Source organism: Amphibalanus amphitrite, unplaced genomic scaffold, assembly GCF_019059575.1.
Source record: "Amphibalanus amphitrite isolate SeventyFive unplaced genomic scaffold, NRLGWU_Aamphi_draft 002466F_arrow, whole genome shotgun sequence".
NCBI classification, from domain to species: domain Eukaryota; kingdom Metazoa; phylum Arthropoda; class Thecostraca; order Balanomorpha; family Balanidae; genus Amphibalanus; species Amphibalanus amphitrite.
Genome location: NW_024883901.1, coordinates 22,572 through 43,002, shown reverse-complemented (window position 1 = coordinate 43,002; position 20,431 = coordinate 22,572). Strand labels below are relative to the sequence as shown.

At 44.3% G+C, this 20,431-nt stretch overlaps 1 protein-coding gene and 1 long non-coding RNA gene across 2 annotated transcripts; one reads left to right on the top strand and one right to left on the bottom strand.

The window, feature by feature from the left end:
* Positions 1-1,547: 1,547 nt before the first annotated feature.
* LOC122377029 (dedicator of cytokinesis protein 8-like) lies at positions 1,548-20,210 on the bottom strand (the record flags this gene model as incomplete). The annotated part of the gene is made up of 3 exons (XM_043356997.1): positions 20,032-20,210; positions 2,358-2,492; positions 1,548-1,689 (listed from the first exon to the last, which is right to left on the bottom strand). Coding segments are annotated over exons 1-3 (389 nt in total), but the record flags the coding sequence as incomplete, so codon positions are not given.
* On the top strand, positions 4,075-13,546 carry LOC122377028. The gene is made up of 3 exons (XR_006255745.1): positions 4,075-4,358; positions 4,598-4,733; positions 12,858-13,546. It is a non-coding gene; the product is annotated as an uncharacterized LOC122377028 (long non-coding RNA).
* Positions 20,211-20,431: the final 221 nt, after the last annotated feature.

The following is a 20,431-nucleotide window of genomic DNA, read 5'->3' as shown; positions in this document are numbered from 1 at the left end:
AGCTTCAGAAAATACACCATGTGCATTTGTCACATCCCTTTCAAATCAATCTCACCTGGTCATTAGGAGAGCACCTTACAGCTATTGAAGACAAACGTTCAATAATTCTTTCAGGTAATAAAAAAGAAATAACGCCTAAGTAAAGGCAGGTAAAAGCTTCATAAAAATCTAAAATAACTATTAGATGTATTTCTGGATTTTCGGCAAGTCCAATTACATAATATAAAACTGGCGCTTTTATGTTCTAACTGGTTGTGAGTGAACGCTAACAGAAAATGCTGATCAACAAAGCCAATGGAATTAGAATATAAGGGAGCATAAACCTTACGTACGGTTACTTCACATGACGTTGAAACCCTTGAACACGATATTTCTTACGCGAGCCGTTGACTTTACTAATAAAATGACGTCTTTTTCTAAAAATGTCAAAATTTGATACTGAATCTTTGACAGCAAATTTTCAACTGTATAATCTTATTATAAAACATTTTTAATTTTTAATGGCGCTATTTGTAGAAACACAAAAATAATTGACACTTCTTTGATACTGACGTCATTAAAAACTCAAATAAAATTTTAGATTGAAAGAGGCAATTGTGGCTCGCACATCCTTGGTGATTTCAGCACAGATTGAAGGAAAATGAAAATCACCCCGTGTTCGATGACTCGGACGACGTAGAAACTTCGTCGTCCGAGAGACATCGAACGCGGGGTCAAATTGGAAAAATTAAAATAGATAAATGTTTTTCTTTCTTGGATGCTCACTAGTGTTTTGATGCCTTGCATATCAAATTAGTTTGAGACATGCTGAAAAGGCTGCTTCAAGCCTGGCATATCACACCCCAGAAAATATGCAAGGTAAGAAAGAAGCAAGAGTTTTGACTATCAGGACAATCACTGTTTGACAGTTCATCAACTTCAGTTTCATTTTCCATAACATTGATAATGATAAGTATCTGGGTCTGTTGTTCTGTGATCTGTCCCACAACCATGCTTCAGGATTTGGCATTAGATGTCTACACTGCTTCTATTCTGGTTCGTTGTTTATGTTTTCTGTTCATGTAGGTACCTAGTACCTACCCATCTTTCTTAACCCCTTGCAAGGACTTGTGTGGGCATGCTTCATGAGCTTGAGAATCTATAGCCCATTGCAATGTGCTTTTGGCTATATGTTTTAACTAAAAATAACTTATTATATACAATTTGGTTGCATTTCATTTAAAGTATCCACGGCCGGCTGAGGGCTGGCTGCCCACAGTTTGCCACGGTTGTGGGCGGCTGCGGCTGTGGGGCGGCTAGGCTGTGGAAAATTGCAGCCGTGCAGAACTCTACTGGGGGCCCATCGCGAACATCTCTCACCCCCGTCGCCAGAGTTCTGGCTGCGCCACTGCTAAAAATATACATTTGTCTCAATGTCTCCATGTCATACGCTTTGAGTGGTAGTTGATGGGAGTGTAGGCTTCGCTGACTGACTTTGAGTGGTAGCTGATGGCGGTGTAGGCCTCACTGACTGAGTGGTAGCTGATGGCGGTGTAGACCTCACTGACTTTGAGTGGTAGCTGATGGCGGTGTAGGCCTCACTGACGAGCTCCGGCATCGAGGAGCGGCCAAAGATGACCGGCAGCGCCGACTCCTTGCCCTCGCCGTTCAGAAACTGGACGCGCACAGTGATGTTGCGGGCCGAAATGCCTGTCGAACCAACAAGGCGGCACCCCGGTCAGTCGGCTCGGCGGCCAGCCAGCGCCGCCGGGCGCAATAGGCGCCTGTGATACTGTCACACCATGGATTAGGTATTCCTGGATGGGACACTCCGCCGATTTTCCGACCACGCACGACGGCGAGGGCGTAGGCGCCATTTAGCATTGTGTGCTATGGGCGGATCGTGTCTAATGGTTCCGTATGTGATAGTGATTAAATAAAGCCATAAAAATTATTAGAAAGGGATAAAAATATGATTACATGGTTTGAAATCGTGTCTTACGAGCTAAAGCTCACTAATTTCGCTCTCCATTACCGCGTTTTCGGCACGGACGCGGCGGCCGCAGGTGCACTTCGCGCCGATGTTTCGGCGCTCCGCCACCAGGGCGGCCGCTTGGTCGCCGGCGCTAGCGTTGGGGAATAGGGAGTGTCCTATCCAGGAATACTTCATCCATGTTCACACCTTAGAGCAAGCAACAAGTTCAAATCGACACTAAAAACATTACAAATGTGGGGCATTGAGACGTGCAAAAGAAGCCACGCCACAGCCACACGAGTATGTCTGGCCAGCCACACCTCCGCGCAAACAAAACAAAACAAAAGCCAATAGTGCGACTGCAATGAGCCGCCGAATTACGACCGGGATGCGCTGCGCTTACCAGGCTTGTTGGGATAGTTGACAAAGTTGACCGTCTTGGGCGAGACGAACAAGAGGTTTCTGTACAAGTAGTGCGGCTCGTACACTTCCTCAGGGGGGAACTCGAGCAGTTCTTTGCAGGGCCGCGCCTTGTCATCTGCCGAGGTGCCGGGGAGCGGTCAGCGGGCCGGCCGCGGCCCACAACGGGTCGGAACACTGCCAGCACGTGGCAGCCAGGTACACACAGCAAAGCAAGCCATACCAGGGGCACACGGACGGCAGAAAGGCCGAATTCAGTTAAGAAAACACAAAAAATAACATCACACTAGCGGCAAGTCCACAAAACATGAGTTTGAATGATGACTCAAGTGTCGTAGACATTTGGAGGTCGAAAGAAGCGTGTTGCCAGTGGGCGTGTTGAACGGTTGTGAGGACAGCGGCGAGCGGCGGGGCCCGAGCGCGCACACCAGCCACCGGCTCCCAACTACATACACAAGTTGCAATGCAGATCCCCAGCCAGCAATTCGGTTGGGGAAAGTGCGGGGACAGTGTTGGGGAAAGCTTGGGGAGAACGTACAATTCCCCTATCGGATCGGGGAACGGTCCGTGTTCCCCATCCCTTCCCCGACTGTATTGGTAATATGTTCAAAAGACATGGGGAAATTACACCGATCCCCGTACGGGGAAAGAGCAGCATTCCCCAATCAAACCCCACTGTTGGGGTTCGGTCGGGTAAAAGATCAGATTCCCCGAACGGGGAAGGGTGCGTTATCCCCGACCCATTTTCAAGAACAGTTTGATTGGGGAAAAGTAGGGGAACTGTTGAAATTCCCCGCTCGGGATTTTACACTTAATCCCCAGACGAATCCCAACCGCCAGTAGGACGTTTTGAGATCGACTTCCAGCATGTAATTCCACAAGTATTCAATAAAGAAAAATGCATCTTGGGAATGCTAAAAGCAGTCTTAGGAGCAGTTCTAGAGCTATAGGTTCATGCATCGATTGAAGGGAGATTAATAAAAAAATTAGCGATATAACGATTTTATAACGATATAACGATAAAACGATACCTATAACGATATAATTTTTTTATAATCGTTTTCATGACAGGTGATCTGGCGAATGCATCAAACCTGACCAAATTTGCACCAAATTTCTTTTTCATATCTTTATATCATATACCTATTTATTTCAGTGTTTTAATCGAAAATAATGTCTGATATAATTGATCAAATCGGCACCGCATCTGGACCAAATGCCTACCAATTGTGTACCAGTTACCTATCATGAAAACGGTTATTCGCAGACATTTGATTGAGGCATTTGATGTATGTAATTTTCGACCTAAAAGAGAGGTAAAGCCGTCTTGGTTTACGGGGCCTGCTAAGCCGTGAGGATGAGGACACGCACACGTCATTATTTTGAACGAACGTTGGTGCCCTTATTTCATGAGGTAAAAACAACTTTGACAACTTTCAGGATCTTTGTTTCTTCTCGCACTGCTGTGGCATAAACATTACGTTTTCTTTCTTCTGTCATCACTCATCGCATTGAAATTACAAAAGCATCAAAATTTCAACAACACACTGCCTACGACATACATGTGTCGCCTCAACGCAGCGAGGGGAGGGGAGGGAGGGGTAGCAACGACCGGCCGCCGTCGGTTCCGTCCGCACATCTGGTTGAGGGGCGTCTCCTGTCGCCATCTGTCATCGTGAATGGGGCCGTGCCGACGTGTCAGACGGGACGAGCGGGGGAAGTCGGTCCAGAGTCACTGCGCCGCGCGGTTGTGTGAGCAAGCCGTGGGCTAGGTACCGCTCCAGGTCAGACCATGGTTGGCACTGAAGAGTGCGGCGACACTACAGAGCTGTGAACGAAGACGGTGAACGGCGAGATGTGGTGACCGCTTGACTGACCTGTGCTCAAAGTCGTGATCTACCGCTGGCCGCTGGGGTCAGTGCGTGAGAAGCTGGACTCGGCAACAACGGAGGACGCAGCTCGACGAGGAAGCTATGCTGTGTTGGTAAGGAACTAAAGCACTTAATTGTAACGAATCCATGACAGATATAAAATGACGATACTAAATCAAGTTTATTGTAAAAGACAAAGCTTTCGATACACACAATATCTTGATAACTGTCTAGGATATGCAGAATATGACGTAAAAATGACTAAGGTCATCAACCTCCGTCTGAGATTATCCTTAAATTGCCCGGACAATATAATGTCATCAGCCTAATCCTTCATCTGCTTCTGTTCTAGAGGGACGTCTGCCGGTTACGACCGGAAGGTTTCCGACGGGACTTGGCAGAACCCACAACAGCAGTATGAACCCGGCGTGGAGTTAATGCGTAATTGCTCGCATGAGCAACCGAAGAGCGACTTCCAGGCGAAGATGGTAAGCAGTTTATGGGGGTGGGGGCTAGCTTAGAGCTGTTGAACAACCTGTCCTTCACCCAAGTCTAAAGGCTGAGACACACTCTTTCTACAGCCAGAAAATCTCATGCGAGAGCCCATTAATTAAAGGTATTATCAGGGTTTTTTCCGAAATTTCGGAGATACTCAGTGAAACGTGTAGAAGAAGGTGGCTGAGGCCCCAATCCGAAGTCATTCGTCTCAAAATTGCCTAATTTCCAAATGGTGGGCCTCCAAAGTTGATCCGTCTGCCAGCCAGTACCTGGAGGAGGCAGTACCAAGTACTCGGATACATTTCCCTATAAGTCCATAGGCTTAACACTAGCTAGAGACTTCTAGAGATATTTTTTTATGCCAGATAAGGCCGTCGCATACCAGATAAGGCCGCAACGGCCGTTCAACGTTACGTGGGGAAATGGGAGAAATCTAAAGACTTTTTTCTCTGACGTCTCCACTCCAATATCTCTAGCGCAACTGGCAAGCGTTGTTAGCATTGGCTCGTGTCGTCGTAAATAAGATTTGTTTGACGGATATTCCGTAAGTTGAGTGTGTTGTTGTAATTTCTGAGGCTGTATGAGTTGGACGGAATGGCGCCATCCCGCCATGTGCGAAATCTGTGCGAAACAAAGCTGTTCCTATTCATATTCGAATGTTCAAGACTTGTGGGCTTTGTAGCCAGTGCGTGTAGCTTCTAGATATCCTGTGGGTTATCAAAAATCAAAATAATTAAAAAATTATGCTGTGTGCTTTCAAACTAAGCTCATCCCGAGTGTAATTCAAGAATGTCTTAGTTCAAGCAATAAAACTTGAAAGTGATATAGCTCCAGCAATGAAGAAGCTTGGATGGAACGTTGAACCAAAGTTACCTATCATTTGTAATGTTAATGCTAAGTGCTGAACGTTACCAATAATTCGAGACATCCGTTGTAAGATGTATGACGCAGATCAACTTTGATCAAGTGAAGAAAATAGATTTCAGATGAAATAATGTCAATGTTCAAGGCTGAGCGACTGGCAGATTTCGGAGTGAGCACGAGTGGCCTTGAGACATTCTGTTTCTGTAGGTACTCAAAATAAATAAATTATCATGTTGTGTGCTTTGAGGTTAGGTGTTATCAGTGGTGCTTCATGGTTGTGCTTTGTTGTTGGTGTATGGGCATATTTTGAGCACATTGCAGCATGATATTGGTGGTGTGTAAAGCAACCGATCTCCGCAGACTTTGCACTTACTTGCAAAGCCTGCGGACTGACTTTGCAGACTGGCTGACAATGAGCAATGCATTGCTGACTGATATCATTTATTCTGTGTTTGTAGCACAAAGTACAGAAGTGGCACATACATTGTTACATTGAAAACCTGATGTGAATTTGATGTAGAAAATTGGTGGCTGACGTTGAGTCCTTACGTATTGTGAGTAGTGTACAGCTGGTGCATTGAGCACAGACTTGAGACCAGTGACGTTTGTATCAGTAGACTGTGTTTGAGCTATACTACTACCCTTATATGGCCTTGGTTTGAGTGTGGTGACTGAGTAAGCTGGTGTGTATAGCCATGCAATAAGTGTTTTGAAATATATTTTTGGGACAGTATTGAAATGATGTGTTTTGGCCATCTGGCATGGATGATGGAAAGCCACTAACTCAACTTCAGGAACGCTTCTTCATTATGCTCATCTAAGGCACAATCATCTATTTTCTCTTCGCAAGGATTGATTACTAATTCACTGTCAATTATGACCTGGTCCAGAAGGTTTCGCTGGGCCACACGGTTCATACAGATTCATCCACAGTGCTCAGCAGTGCATGTTTTCAAATTTCAACAGACTGTAATTGTTTCTGTACCTATGTACATATGCATCATGCAAGGGTACGTACAACAGATGCGGTATTTGGTAAGCAGTTGGCAGCAAGGTGGTGTTTGTACTTATTGGCAGAACCAGTTGAGCAGGACTAAAACTATCCTAGTTTCTCTCCAATTTACTCAGATCCGTCTCAACACATTGAACATATTGAAAGCGTCCATCCATGAAGATGTCTGCATGTATACTCATTTCCGAGAAGGCACGCTCGTCGCTCATCCATTGCCGAGCAGGCACGTGCGTGCCCATCGCCGGCGCGCATTAGCGCGCGTCCATGGCTGGGGCGCACGCGCGCGGCCATGGCCGGCATGCACGCGCGCGCGCCCATCGTCGGCACGCAAGCGCGCGCGCGTCCATAGCCGGCGCGCGCGCCGCGTCCTTACCCGGCGAGAACGCCGCGTCCGTACCCGGCGCGCACCCGCGCGCGTCCACAGCCGGCACTGACAGACCCTGACCGACGGGCGTGCTGCCGTCGGCGGTCCTGACAGATGGGCGGCGGGCCCGGCTCCCGCAGCTCCGGCAGCGGGCGGCAGCCATGGTCGGCATACACGCGCGCGCCCATCGTCGGTACGCAAGCGCGCGCGCGCGCCCATCGTCGGCACGCAAGCGCGCGCGCGCGCCCATCGTCGGCACGCAAGCGCGCGCGCGTCCATAGCCGGCGCGCACCCGCGCGCGTCCATAGCCGGCGCGCACCCGTACCTGGCGCGCACCCGCGCGCGTCCGTACCCGGCCCGCACCCGCGCGCGTCCACTGCCGGCACTGACAGACCCTGACAGACGGGCGTGCTGCCGTCGGCGGTCCTGACAGATGGGCGGCGGGCCCGGCTCCCGCAGCTCCGGCAGCGGGCGGCAGCTCCGGTGACTGTTCCGGCAGCTCCGGCAGCGAGCGGCGTATCCGGCAGCGCTCAGCAGCGGCGCCAAGCAGCAGCAGCGGCTGAGCCAACAGGCGGCCGCGGAGGCACGCCCCCCCCGCCCCCCCCCCCCCTTTGCACATTGTTCGTCCCTGGAGATGTCTGCAAGCACGACCATTGTTGAGAAGGCACGTGCATCCATGGCTGAGCACTGAGCAGGCACGTGCGACCCCTTTGCACATTGTTCATCCATACATATCAATATAATTTACCTTATTGATTAGTGTGAGTCTTGCAAAATCTTAAACTCAGAAATACCACAAGGCAGGCTGCCTGGGTGAGTTGCTAATATGAACATAATGAACATTATACATTAGTGCAGTACCTATAAGTATCCATGCTGTGTGGAGGACTTGGCCCTCACGTTCATTCGTTTGGTGATTGCACATGGTGGCATGTGTACCAATTGTTCTCCCTAACCCTTCTTAAACTTTGACTAGCAAGTAGAAGCTGGCAAAATGCAAGGAGCTTACAAAGCATGCTTATATGTAGATAACTGAGGATGATTCTCTCAATTGAAGCATGATCCACACTCATCAGCTTCTTCTGTTCCGTTCCACAAACTAAAACTGAAATGACTCAATTTTCCTCAAAATATATTCATTTATCACTCATAAACAACAAAAATATACATTAAGTAGGTACCAGGGCAATAAAAAACATACCAAGTTACATATTTTTTTCATGTACAGTCCTTTCACAGCAACAATATGTAGAAACGCACCAAGACGTTCACGGAGAGCCCACCCATAACAAACTATAGTTGAAGCTGGGGCTCTGCTGCAGCAGCAGGGGTGACGTACAGGGCACAGAGGTCATGTCACATCATGTTGTACAACCTGTTGTTCGAAAAAACAGATCAACATTGATTTTGAAAAACTGTAGCGCTTTCTTCAGTCACTTAGGTAAGCTTTCTCGCAAGACGTTACATTAGATTCACCACTCTTGACAAAATAATCAGATTGAAACTTAGCTCTTGTGCCTGATGCACTTACATTTCAATTTATTGAAATAAAACACTCCAATTTATCCTTGAAAATTGTTGACATTTAAATGATATTAACATCAAGATTTTGATGATCAGCAAACAAGCTATTCAAATCACACCCATATAATAACTTTGGCAATGTTGATAACTCTTGCTGTCTTATTGAAAAGCAAATCTTCGATTTGTTCATATCCAAATCCAATGCCAAGCACTGAAATCTTGTTGCAAGGCCCTAAAAACAACAGACAAAAACAAAACAATCTTGTGGAAATCGCCAGTGCGGTGAGGCGGCCTTGGCGAAATTTCCCAAGGCTGCTCTTTGTTTACATTTTAGCGATGGGCCAACTTGGCCGCCCAAGTACTTGTTTTGCGTGAGTAAGTACAATTTTGTCGATTTTGAAACGGCTATATCTCGCAAATTTTGGTACCGATTTACATTTCATGCATATCTTTAGAATCGGCAGAGTCTGGGGAGTTCATTGATTGGAAATTTATGCCGATTCCTTTCAATTTTTAAACCCTGATAATCCCTTTAAACACATGAAATCACGATCGCATCAACCACTTACAGGGATGTGCGAACAATAGGGTTGGGACCTATCTGCATGCTCTGTATGTTTTGGTAAAATAAAAAAGCTCAGAATTTTAATGATTTAATTTAAAATCACTTTGTTAAAAAAATGCCTAGTTAGTTCAGAAATTAATTATTTGTGGCTGAAAACAACTTGCTTCTGATTGGTCGGGCTAATCATGACGTCACATGTAGGTATATAACTGTCTGTATATTTGGCGCAGTTGAGACATACATTTTCAATGTATTTTCCTATGGTAAATCGGAGTGATTGGTCGTGTTTTCAGTGTCTCTTTATTTTGCGCTGGTATTGCGTGGCTAAGAAGTTTTATCAAGAATGGCATATACTAAAATGTTCCTTTAATAATGGAGCTTCAATATCTGTGAGTTTTATTGGCAAGCGAAAACTGATTTCGCTGTTATTTTATCTGGAAATTACTCATTTTTTTAGGTCAATATTCAAAATATTTTACGGGAACAAGTTGGCACTTTTCTTGATTTTTGCACTCAAATCGCGTGCGATTCAACTGTATTGGAACTTGCAAAGAAGCTTGGTGATTAATTAACTGTGTTGTTATGGCACTGTTTGCAAAGCATGGATAATGAAACTCTGCCAAAGACTTAGCTACATAGCAATGCCTCAAGTAATACGCAGGAGGGACAGAATTCAGAGTCCGATCGAGAAGAATCGGTGCAAATGCTACGAAGACCAGGCAGCTCTGATACAATAGCTAGTCGTCTCACTACTCTCACTCCATTAGACCAGCTGATTCTTGACAGCACCGACTCGGATGCAAAGATGGAGCTCATCTTCCAAGCCAGAAACCAGTTCTTTGATGGAAGATGTGATGCTGCCTCTGTCTCTGCTTTGTTGGCCACTTTGGACGGGGCGGAGCTCCGCTCCTTGCGTGAGCGGTTATTCGCCTGTCATCCAGAAATAGTTCCTTCGTTTGCTGGCCGTTCCCTGATTAGGTGCAATACGGGGAGCTGTAATCAGGGAAGTAACTTTCCATATGAAAGGGGTGCAGGTGCACCCCCGTCCCCCATCCACTAGAAGTGCACCCCCATAGGCTAAGCGGCGCCCCACACGCCGCCCCACACGATTAGCTCTAGAGCAGATGACGAGGGTGATTTCTCGGCTACATTCCATCTCGGCGTCGTGATGCTTGTGGGCTTGGAAAGCGTCCAGTCGTATGTAGGGTAGTGTAGGGGTAGGGTTGAGTTCAATAAGGTCCTTACATTTGAAAGGTTTGAACAACCCGCAATCAGCACAACATACCACAAGTTAAATAAAAAACTACCAAACTCCGCCCAACTAATATTAATAAACATTACAGCCAAACTAATGGCCTAAATAAAAATATATATCAAATCCTAACAGTTATCGCGGGTGATGGCGCCATGAGTTGCTATTATCCAAAACAGATGCAAATAAACATGTTTGTATGTCCTATGTATGTTTGTTTTAAAAACGTTGCAGCGGCGCTGGGAGCTGCAGTCTTAGATCTGGGTATGTTTGGCATCTGCAACTCTTCATATACCTACACATTAACCCTATTTCGGACGGGGAGACCTTTCAGGATTGTCTTGTACAATTGCCAAACGCCGCGAGACATTCAGCTCATATTTGGTGACTTTTCCTAAATGCTCATTGCGCACATCTCAGCAAAAAAAAAAAAAATGCCGGGTCAGGTCAGGTCAGGTAACCAGAGCGGGTTTGTTGACCCCACCTCAGAAAAGTTTGCAAACACGTCAGAGCTTGAGTTTTTCACGAAGTTATTTCCTTTCATCAAGTCTTCAAAACAGTACCTGCAGTATGTGTCGTTTGTATATCTCAGAATTTTTGATCTGTGACCTGAGGTTAGGTCAGAGTCGTGACCTTTACATTGCAAGCCTATGGAAAAGTATTGAAATGCGACCTGCACCTCGAGTAAACGAGTCAAAACCACCCAATTCTTTAAGAATTATGACAAATTATCTTATCTGTAATGATCCAGGTGCCATTTACTGACAGGGACACCGGAGAGGGTTATCTGAGCCGAGATCATGTGAGGTGATATCTACCATACATCAATGCTCACAATGCTTACAATATTGACAATGCTTTTGCTTACAACACTTACAATACTTACGATGAGACCAGCAAGCACTCTGCCGTTACAGTTCTAACTTCTGTTTCGAAAAACGACGTTACACACATTCGCTGCCAGCATAACATGTATTGTTTGACAGTAACAAAATACAATTGACATCTGAACCCCAAACGGACCGCCATCCACTCAAATTTAATAACCCTGACCGGTCAGGGGGCGAATGGAGGTCATTTCCTGGGCATTACACTCAGCCCTTGCACAAAATATCTCACCTCACAGTGATCATTACAACAATAGCACCGACTTGATAGTGGATTTCAAAGTACTTGCATCAGCTCTTCCTGCTATTGCAGACGATCATCTCCTCAGGGTAATGTTGTTCGGGACATGAACGAAGATCGTTTTCGGAGTTTCATAAGTGCTACTGCAACAGCCTGGCACAAAACAGGACTTGTACGCTCTTCTCTGTACTTTGCCCTTCAGTATATCACAAAAGAATTGTTTAGAATCCATCTTACGCTTCTTTCACAGTCTCCCTTGCCACCGTAGGGCGTAGATAGATTGCTGTTGCTGGCAAGTTAAGGCACGGTAGATAGAAATTACCTCGGTTCTCAACGCCTTAAGTTATTTTCATAAAAAAGAACAAATAAATGATCAATAAGATGACAGGAATGTAAACATTTTAATCGTAAAGTAGTCCAAATATTGGAATGAGCTTTTGCTTTTCAGCATCCTCCGATTCATCATCTTTATCATTTGAAAATTCGAGGTACATAAAATGTTTATCACGCGCTCATGTTAAGTGGGAATATAGTACACGGCAGACACATCAATTTTTGACACTGAACATTTCATCCGTAAATGTTTTAGCATAATTTAAAGTTAAAAACAGCGCGAATGGCAGAGTGAAGCAAACAACATCTTTCACCCATTGATATAACATGTAATCTGTGGTGCGCCAGATGCGCCATTATTTGTCAACCGCAGAAGGTGACATGTGACGTAACAGCATCAAGAGCATCTTTTTTCAAGAACTTTTCAAAACAAGTTTCCTATCTTTCTTCCCCCATTTCTCTCAGCTTATTGATTTTATGAGGCAATGGTATGCACCATAAATTCTGTGAAAATAGTTTGATCATTTTCATGCATTCTTAAAAAATCGAGTTCCCAACCCCATTGACGCGATTGTAATAAATAACATGCATTTGAATAGGCTCTCGCATTCCATTTTCTGTCTTCGGGAAGAGCCTGTTTCAGCGGCTCTACTAGACAGCTCTGCTTGTGAAAGGGATTGTTATCTTGAAAAACTATATAGCAACCGATTTTAATTGTCAAACGGCGTTCATTTATCTGTCAAGTGCTTTCGCGAGGAACTTCGTAAGGCGTAATATAGACGTAAAACATTTATTACCTAATGACTTTTCCTGGAATGAGAAATGTTTAGAAGTACAAATCTAATTATTGAATTTTATTTCCGGATTTAATTAATTATTCTAAGTATATCACATTCAATTTTTAAGCACTTTTCGTGGAAAAAAGTTATAAATAAGTGTAATTTTATAAAATGGCATTCAACATGTTTCAGCGTAAGCTGACGTTTCCATATAAGGACATTTCATGTAGTAGCTAGCTGTAAAACCTGATTGATATACCTACAAGTGCACATATTTTTGTTTTTGTCCACAGCCGCAGAATTCCTGGAGATGCGCTGGGACATAGATCATAGCAAGGTGGCTCTCAGCGGCAGCTGACCGCTGAGATGTGTCTGAAACAGCCAGAAGGAAGACTCGAGTTGTGGATCCAGGGCACTACTGATCGGAAGGCGGGACCAGCTGTAGGGAGACTACAGCAAAGCCGTCGTACTCAATCTGCTGAACAGACTCCTACTGCAGAGGAAAAACTGGGGTTCGACGTGTTAGAACTGGGGTTAGACCGGTTACCAGTGCTCGTGTTCGTCACCTGTTGTTTGTCACTGCTGTGCTGCTGCTGTATGTCATGTTTGCCACCTGCTAAGCGTTCACAATGTATTTTAAGTGAATAATAACCTTTTTAGTGTTTGTCTTGATTTGTAACGAGTATATCAAGTACCTATGTTAACCTTTCATCAAATGAAGGACTCCACATAAAAATAGTATAGGCTGTGGTGGTACATACCATGCTTGGCCGACTGTTGTGTAGTGATCTAGTCGCTGAAGCGTCCTGAAAGTCTGGAAATAAACAGGCATAGCCAAATGGATTGGTTCTAATTATTTTCCTGTGTGGTTTTATCATTTCCCTATTGCGGGGAAACAAGTGGACAATTTTGTTTGTATTTATACAAGTATGTGTATACAAATATTTGTATGTTTACGGACAAAATAAATAGTCATTGTCAATTTTAATGGGACCCGGATATGTTTCCCAGTGCGGTTTTTACTGGCTTCTCCGTACGGGGAAAAAAGCAGACAAGGCAGTGGGGCCATTGCCAAGTCGGGGAACGGCCGGGGTTCGCGCGGGGGAAAGGTCTTGGAACGTTAGGGGAAAATCACGGTTTCCCCGATCGGGGAAGGTCTCCAGTAAGCATAAACCCGTATAGCCGGGTGGGGGAATGTGCGGGGCTCGCACAGGATCTTCTTGGGGAAAATGTTCGAAAGCCCCGTACGGGGAACCGACCTTAACAACGGGTTTTAACCATAGTCGGCGCGGGGGTAGCTTGGGGGACGTTTGGGGAACGCTTGGGCAGTTATACCGTTTCCCCGTACGAATCCCGCATAAAGTTCCCCGTACAAAGTGTCTCAAATCCCAAGCGAACGCTCCGTTTTCCCCAGGAGAACGGTTGGGGTTTCCCCGAGCCTGCCCCAAGCTCACCACAGGCCTTCCCCGTACGGGGAAAGCTCCGATTTGCTGGCTGGGCGCGAATAGGTAGGACACATGGCAGATTGGTAGACGATAGCAAGATTACTTTACTACTCAGGTTGGTTCACTAGGGAAATAAAGGCGCCGTAGCTACGTCACGGATTTGGTAGCAATCTGGTAGCAATTTTTGCAGACATCAATGGCGCACGTGTTGTTTGATCGTCGCCAATACTATTTTACTGCACTATTTTGTTATTTCACTGCAATGTATTGAACATTACATTTGAAAATTAAAATAAAGAAATATTCGTAACCCAGCAAGTCAGTTATTCTTTGAGGCAGCATTCTGTCAGCACTGAGCCTTCAGAATGTGTGATTTGATAGACTTTCCCACATTTTCTACTCTTGTGGAAAACTTTCTTAGTCATCAAAAAAGTATGCACATATGAATAATTAGAAATTCATTTTCAAAGATTTATAGAAATAAGATTTCACATTACATTATCATAAGGCTACCTGTCCATTTCGTCCAACCAATTAAATATTCATCCAGCAGAATGCAGGTACCTCTGAGAAGGTACTGATATCTCTTATCTACACCAATATTTCAGGAAAATGACAGAGACTGAGAAGCTATTAAAACTTCAGCGTATGAAAGGGATGTTATGGCTTATGCACATTGAATAACATCAGATAATGCTTTTGAACCATCTCATTCACCAGCACACATCAATCCGGCTCCTGGCTTCTGTCAAGGAAACATTCCAAAATAATGCATTATTTTATTTCATTGACCACCTTGCAAAAGACAAACAGCAAACACATCACCACCAAAAACAAAAAGTGAACAGGTAGGTACCAGCTGATCTAGCCGTGCTGTGTCATGTGCTTTTGAAAAGCTTGAGCAGTCAGGGTTGAATAAACACCCCAAACTTAGCCATTCACGCATGAACAAGTGCAAATTCTGGTCGAGCATTTTAATAAAAATGAAACTAACAGCATTGTAGGTTACAATTATAAAAAAGACAATTACAAAAAACAGCAGAGCTTACTCTACAAGGCATAACCATTAATTTTATAACTGACATCCAAATTCGCATCTCCGGAGTTGAACCCACCTACCAGCCACCTGCACATTTCTGCGCACATGTGCTGCGCAGTGTGCACAGTCACTACACATTACACAATTATGAGAATTAAAATAGTGTTAAACAATCAAGCAAGTCAGGACTGGTATGCAGATTCACAAGTTCTCTCAACATCTTCTATTACCAACAATCAAGAGCACCTTGTGATCTCAGTAACTCCGCAGATCCATCTTCTGTTTTCCATTTTCAGTTTTCAATGGAAATATAAGTTCCATCTGGGAGACACATGTTGCATCATTATGTTTAAACAATTATTATGCTTGAACTTTTGATTTTTCATGTGAACTTCACTTCAAAAGTTGATTCAATTTTTAAAGTTGATATAATTTGTATAATGCTACGATCACGGCGCACCAATTCACAGATAACTTGAAAATAACCAAGCAAAAGCCACATTCTTCAGCAAACTATGAGAGCTATCTGATCCATGCTGCGTTGAAATAATTGAAAATCGCCAAAATCAGTCAAAATATGACAATTAAATTAATATAAACTTCACAAAACTCTGATTTGTGAGGCAATGCGCAACAGAAATGCGAGGGAATATGGTAGTAATCTGGTAGCAATTATGAAGGATTTCCCCTGTCGCTGATGAAAAAACACTTGAAACAAATTTTTCAACGCAGAGGAAATCCTTCATTATGAGTTGCAGGGACCATTTGATTGGCCCATTTTAGATAAATATAGGCCGAATGTTTTGATTTCAACCCCATTTATCGTAATGAGACGAATCCATTGGCTTAGTGGTACGTCTTTTGAACACATGTAGGCCTTACATTTCTCCTTAGCCCGCCTGAAACACACCATGCTTTGCATGCATTTCTATGGGTGAAGGAAAATTCATGCGCCGTGATGACGTCACGGTAAAGGAATTCTGAAGCTCGTGAACGGGGGCTGGACGATAGTATAGGCAGGTAAATATATTCCTGCCCGGGGCCGGGATGATTCAATAAATGTCACCGAGGTTTTGCTACCGAGGGCCGTTAGGCCCGAGGTGATTTTGCTAAAAAAGCGAGGTGACATTTATTGAATTCCCGGCCTTAGGGCTGGAAGGTGTTTCCCATACCTGCCAAAAAGCTCACAACTATATGATAGTGACGTCAGCAGCCGTGTGGTTCAACGTGTTTAACCACACCCCTTGAACCACACGGCTTGTAATATTAAAGCATTGCATTAAACTTTGAAAAGTGTGGTACAGTGCACGTGCCGTTTAAATGCCTGGATGTCTCGATTTAATCATGCAATGTAGCAGGTATGGGAAACACGATTGACGAAAGCATCATTAATAGCTCGAAATAAACGATGCAAAATACCACTATCAGAGGCCTGTTTCACTAAAAACTTGCGATTGCAAGTGTTTGAACTTTACAATTCATAAGTATTTTTGCAAACTATGTAAAATCGGATTTCACTAAACTTCACCACCAGCGGTACCTCCGCTAAAAAGAGTTAGCAAATAAACTTGTAAACAGTAAAATTGTTTTTAATCAAGAACTATAACATGTTACAGATATTGCTTCTTTTTATCATGTCTAGTATTCATGTCAAAAATTGCATAAATAAATTATAAATAATAAGGCTGATGCAAAATGGTGTAAATGATAGTTCACAATATCCTATTACCCTCGCCCCGTTGGGGGGCATTTTGGCCCCCCCCCTGTGGTTTTTCCTGAATAGCAAGAAAACGGCCGCGCGCAGCGCCGCCAAATTTTCAGTACCTTCCCGGGCATCAATTTGACACCTTAACACCAAATTTCAAGTCTTAGGTCACCTTAGGTCAGGAGTTATTGAGGTCAAACTGAGGTCATGTTCGAGCAAAAATGAGCAAAAAAAACATGCAATCTTTAAACGCTCACCAAATCTACAGTTATCAAGTAATTTCAAAGTTCTTTATATGGTCTAGTAGACAAAAAGCGGCGCTACAAAACTGCTATCTCGGATTTTCAAAATTTTGGGTTTTTGACAAAAACAAAATCAAAAAATTGTTTTTTTAGAAAAAATTAAAAAAATCAAAAATTTTCAAAATTTCGAAAAAACCGGAATATATGTGATAGTCCCTGCGCTCTTCTATATACATGCCAAATTTCAGATCGATATCTCGTTTTTTGGCCAAGTTATAGCGAAAAAACTGTTCAAAAATGATGATGTCAAATTTTTGAACTCATTTTTTAGCGATTCTAGACCTCGTACGGCAAAACAAAGACCACCATTGAACTCCCCGTGACGAGCTGCGTCGATTCGATACCCATTTTATGCAAAAATATCAACTTTGAAATTTGACCTGAACTTGACCTGACCTTGACCAGAACGTGACCTAAGCTGGCCCCAAAGGCTGCCTGACCCACATAATCGCATTTGTCATGTAAAATGGACCATAAAACACGTATCACACGACACTTTCATATTGTGAACCCCCAGTGACCTGACCTCTGTGACCTGACCTGGTATCAGTGACCTCAACTAGCAAAATATGTGTTTGAAGAACATTTCCCCATCGATGATTTTCAATGAAATGCATTTTACTCGATTTTAAAACGCATTTCTTGAAATGCCTGTAAACGGTGAAAATTGGACCTTTGACCTGACCTGTAACGTCATCGGTTTGACCTAGGTGAATAAAATTGGGTCACAAGGTAGTTCCCTGATAGGGCTATCCAACACCGTTTGCCGCTTGTCACTAGGTTGCGTGGTTCTCGAGATCTTAGGGGGGGGGGGGCCAAAATGCCCCCCCCCCCCAACGGGTTGCTCGGCAGAGCCCAAAACGGGGCGCGGGTTAAAAGAAAACAACACACAAAACATTTGACAGCAGAAGACAGTTGAATGCAATTATGGCGCGCGAATGACAAAACATGACGATATTTATTTATTGCTCGTAGCTGGTTCGTAGGTATTGTGCTAAGTAAAAAAGGGCATATATGTTATGGACTCAGCATAGCATATTTGTTTAAAATAATTGATTGCTTTGCAGTATTACACAAAAGTAACAAAATTCCGAACGTCAGGGCCACTGGAATTTCGGGTTTGTAAGTACAACGTTTTCTTTCAAGTTTGTGGTCTTCGTGAAACAGAAAGTTTGCGATTTCGATGTTTCTTACAAACTTTTTTTCTTGTAAAAAAGTTGGTAAACTGTAAACTCAAAATTCATGCTCGGAGGTTTCGTGAAATCCAAATTTCAAATGTTGGTAATTATTTCTTTTAAACTCAAGTTTTTTCTTTGTAATTACAAACTTTATTTGTTAGTGAAACAGGCCTCAGAAGGCGAACTAAAGTCATTGCTTCTTTATAAGTCGTAACGTCACAAAGTAAGAAGTTTTCCGTGGTATTACTATTTAGGCATGTACATGGCGCGACCTTTGGCTTCCCGCAGATTTGGTTTCCAAAACAAACCCGTTCATGGCCAATCGTTTGACGACAACCAGTTTTTTTTGTAATGCTAGTTATAATATAACCGCAGTGATACTCTCAGTTAACACTTAACAGTCGTGTTTGGAGCAACACATGAAACTGAATGAGTGCACCGTGGCTCAAAATGTCTCACGCTTTAATTTTCGACGGGTGCCTGGCCGTCTCCGCTGTTGTAGCGCTGTGGCCATCTGACGTCCACACACGACTTTTTTGGTGGTGCAAAGGGCACAGTACCTCAACTGGATATTCGTACTGCCACAAAATGTGCTTTAGCTCACTTTTTTGTTAAAAATAATAGGCTTTTTGGCTAAATTGCAGCGATTTGCGCTGCTCTTTCGTTAGTTTTGGCATATTTTCCATTTCAGAGGCCCCAAATTCCAAAATTTTATCGACGATAGGGGTGAGAAGTAGACTGATGTTTTGTAGCTAGCCCTGATCAGTCGTTTAGCTGGATTGCAGGTAGATCGCTGACGTTTGTTGACCATGTCATGGCAACCACCAGCTTGACGACAGGTGCATGCTCCGATTTGGCCGCGCCCAGGCTTGTCAACCATCTTATCTCTCGCTCTCTCTGGCTTCGCTCGCTGATATAACTGCGATTTGCTCACCCCTACCTGCTTGCAAATGAGCTGCCGGAGCTCTCCATCAAGAACCACGCCGAAAGTCCGTTTACAAAGTTCAGAACTGCACTTGATTCACCATGCTTGCCTTTTGGCGGCCTATGTCTAAAAACGGAAAGGGACTCCTATTTGCTGACTCTGGATAATAATTGACTCGAGTCGAGACCGGTCATCAACAGCATACGGTCTCCAAGCTCGATAGCTGAGGGATGTCTTACAAACGTATGATGCTACTATCTCATTAGAATCGAGCGCAATCATACTTTTGGCCAGAAAATAAGTCTTCGGTCAATTCTGGGACACCCTGTACCTTCTCTAACGTCTGGTTGGCCGCCTCCCCGGGACCGTTTTCTTAAGGATTTGGTGGCGGTGGAGGAAGAAGGCGAGAGATTGGCCGCGGGATGGGAGCTTGCATACATGGGCGGTGGAACGGAGGGGGGGGGGGCACCAGGGCACTATGCCCCCTTGATTTTGCCATTTTAACATTAGCCCTATGGGCGCTGCATGGAAAGAATGGGACCAAAAGTCGGCACTGCCCCCCCCCCCCTTAATTGAAGGTATTCCGCCGCTACTGGGAACGGAACCAAGGAGTTAATCACTGGGGGACACCATGCACCCAGAAGTTCACGTCGTAGACATCGTTACACCTGAGGAAGAGGGAACGAACATTGATCGACGAAACGGACATTGAGCGAACATCGACGAACGAACGAACGAACGTTGAGCTACCACTAAATATTGAAGTAGGGATCTGAAATTTTGAAAGACATGTTTTTTTTCGTTAAATGGCACCGATTGAAGGTATTCAAACACGATTTTCGAAAAAAGGACCATCCTAGGCCGCCCACCTACCCGGGTACGGTCGCAGTTTGGCCAGCTCTGGTGTCAGACAGTGCTTGACCTCGTCCGGACATGGCGCAATGTCCAGCTTCAGCGTCCCGCCGATACATTTCAGTTTTTTCATGGCGTTGCTGGGCCGCTTCAGGTCTTGCAGGTGTTTAAACAAGTCTTCCTCCTTCAAACGGTCGCTTTCCTGTAATACGACATGCCTGGTCAACTTTCTCAAACACACCCATTTATATATATATATATATATATATATAGAGAGAGAGAGAGAGAGAGAGAGAGAGAGAGAGAGAGAGAGAGAGAGAGAGAGAGAGAGAGAGAGAGAGAGAGAGAGAGAGAGAGAGAGAGAGGGGAGAGAGAGAGAGAAAGAGAGAGAGAGAAAGAGAGAGAGAGAGAGAGAGAGAGA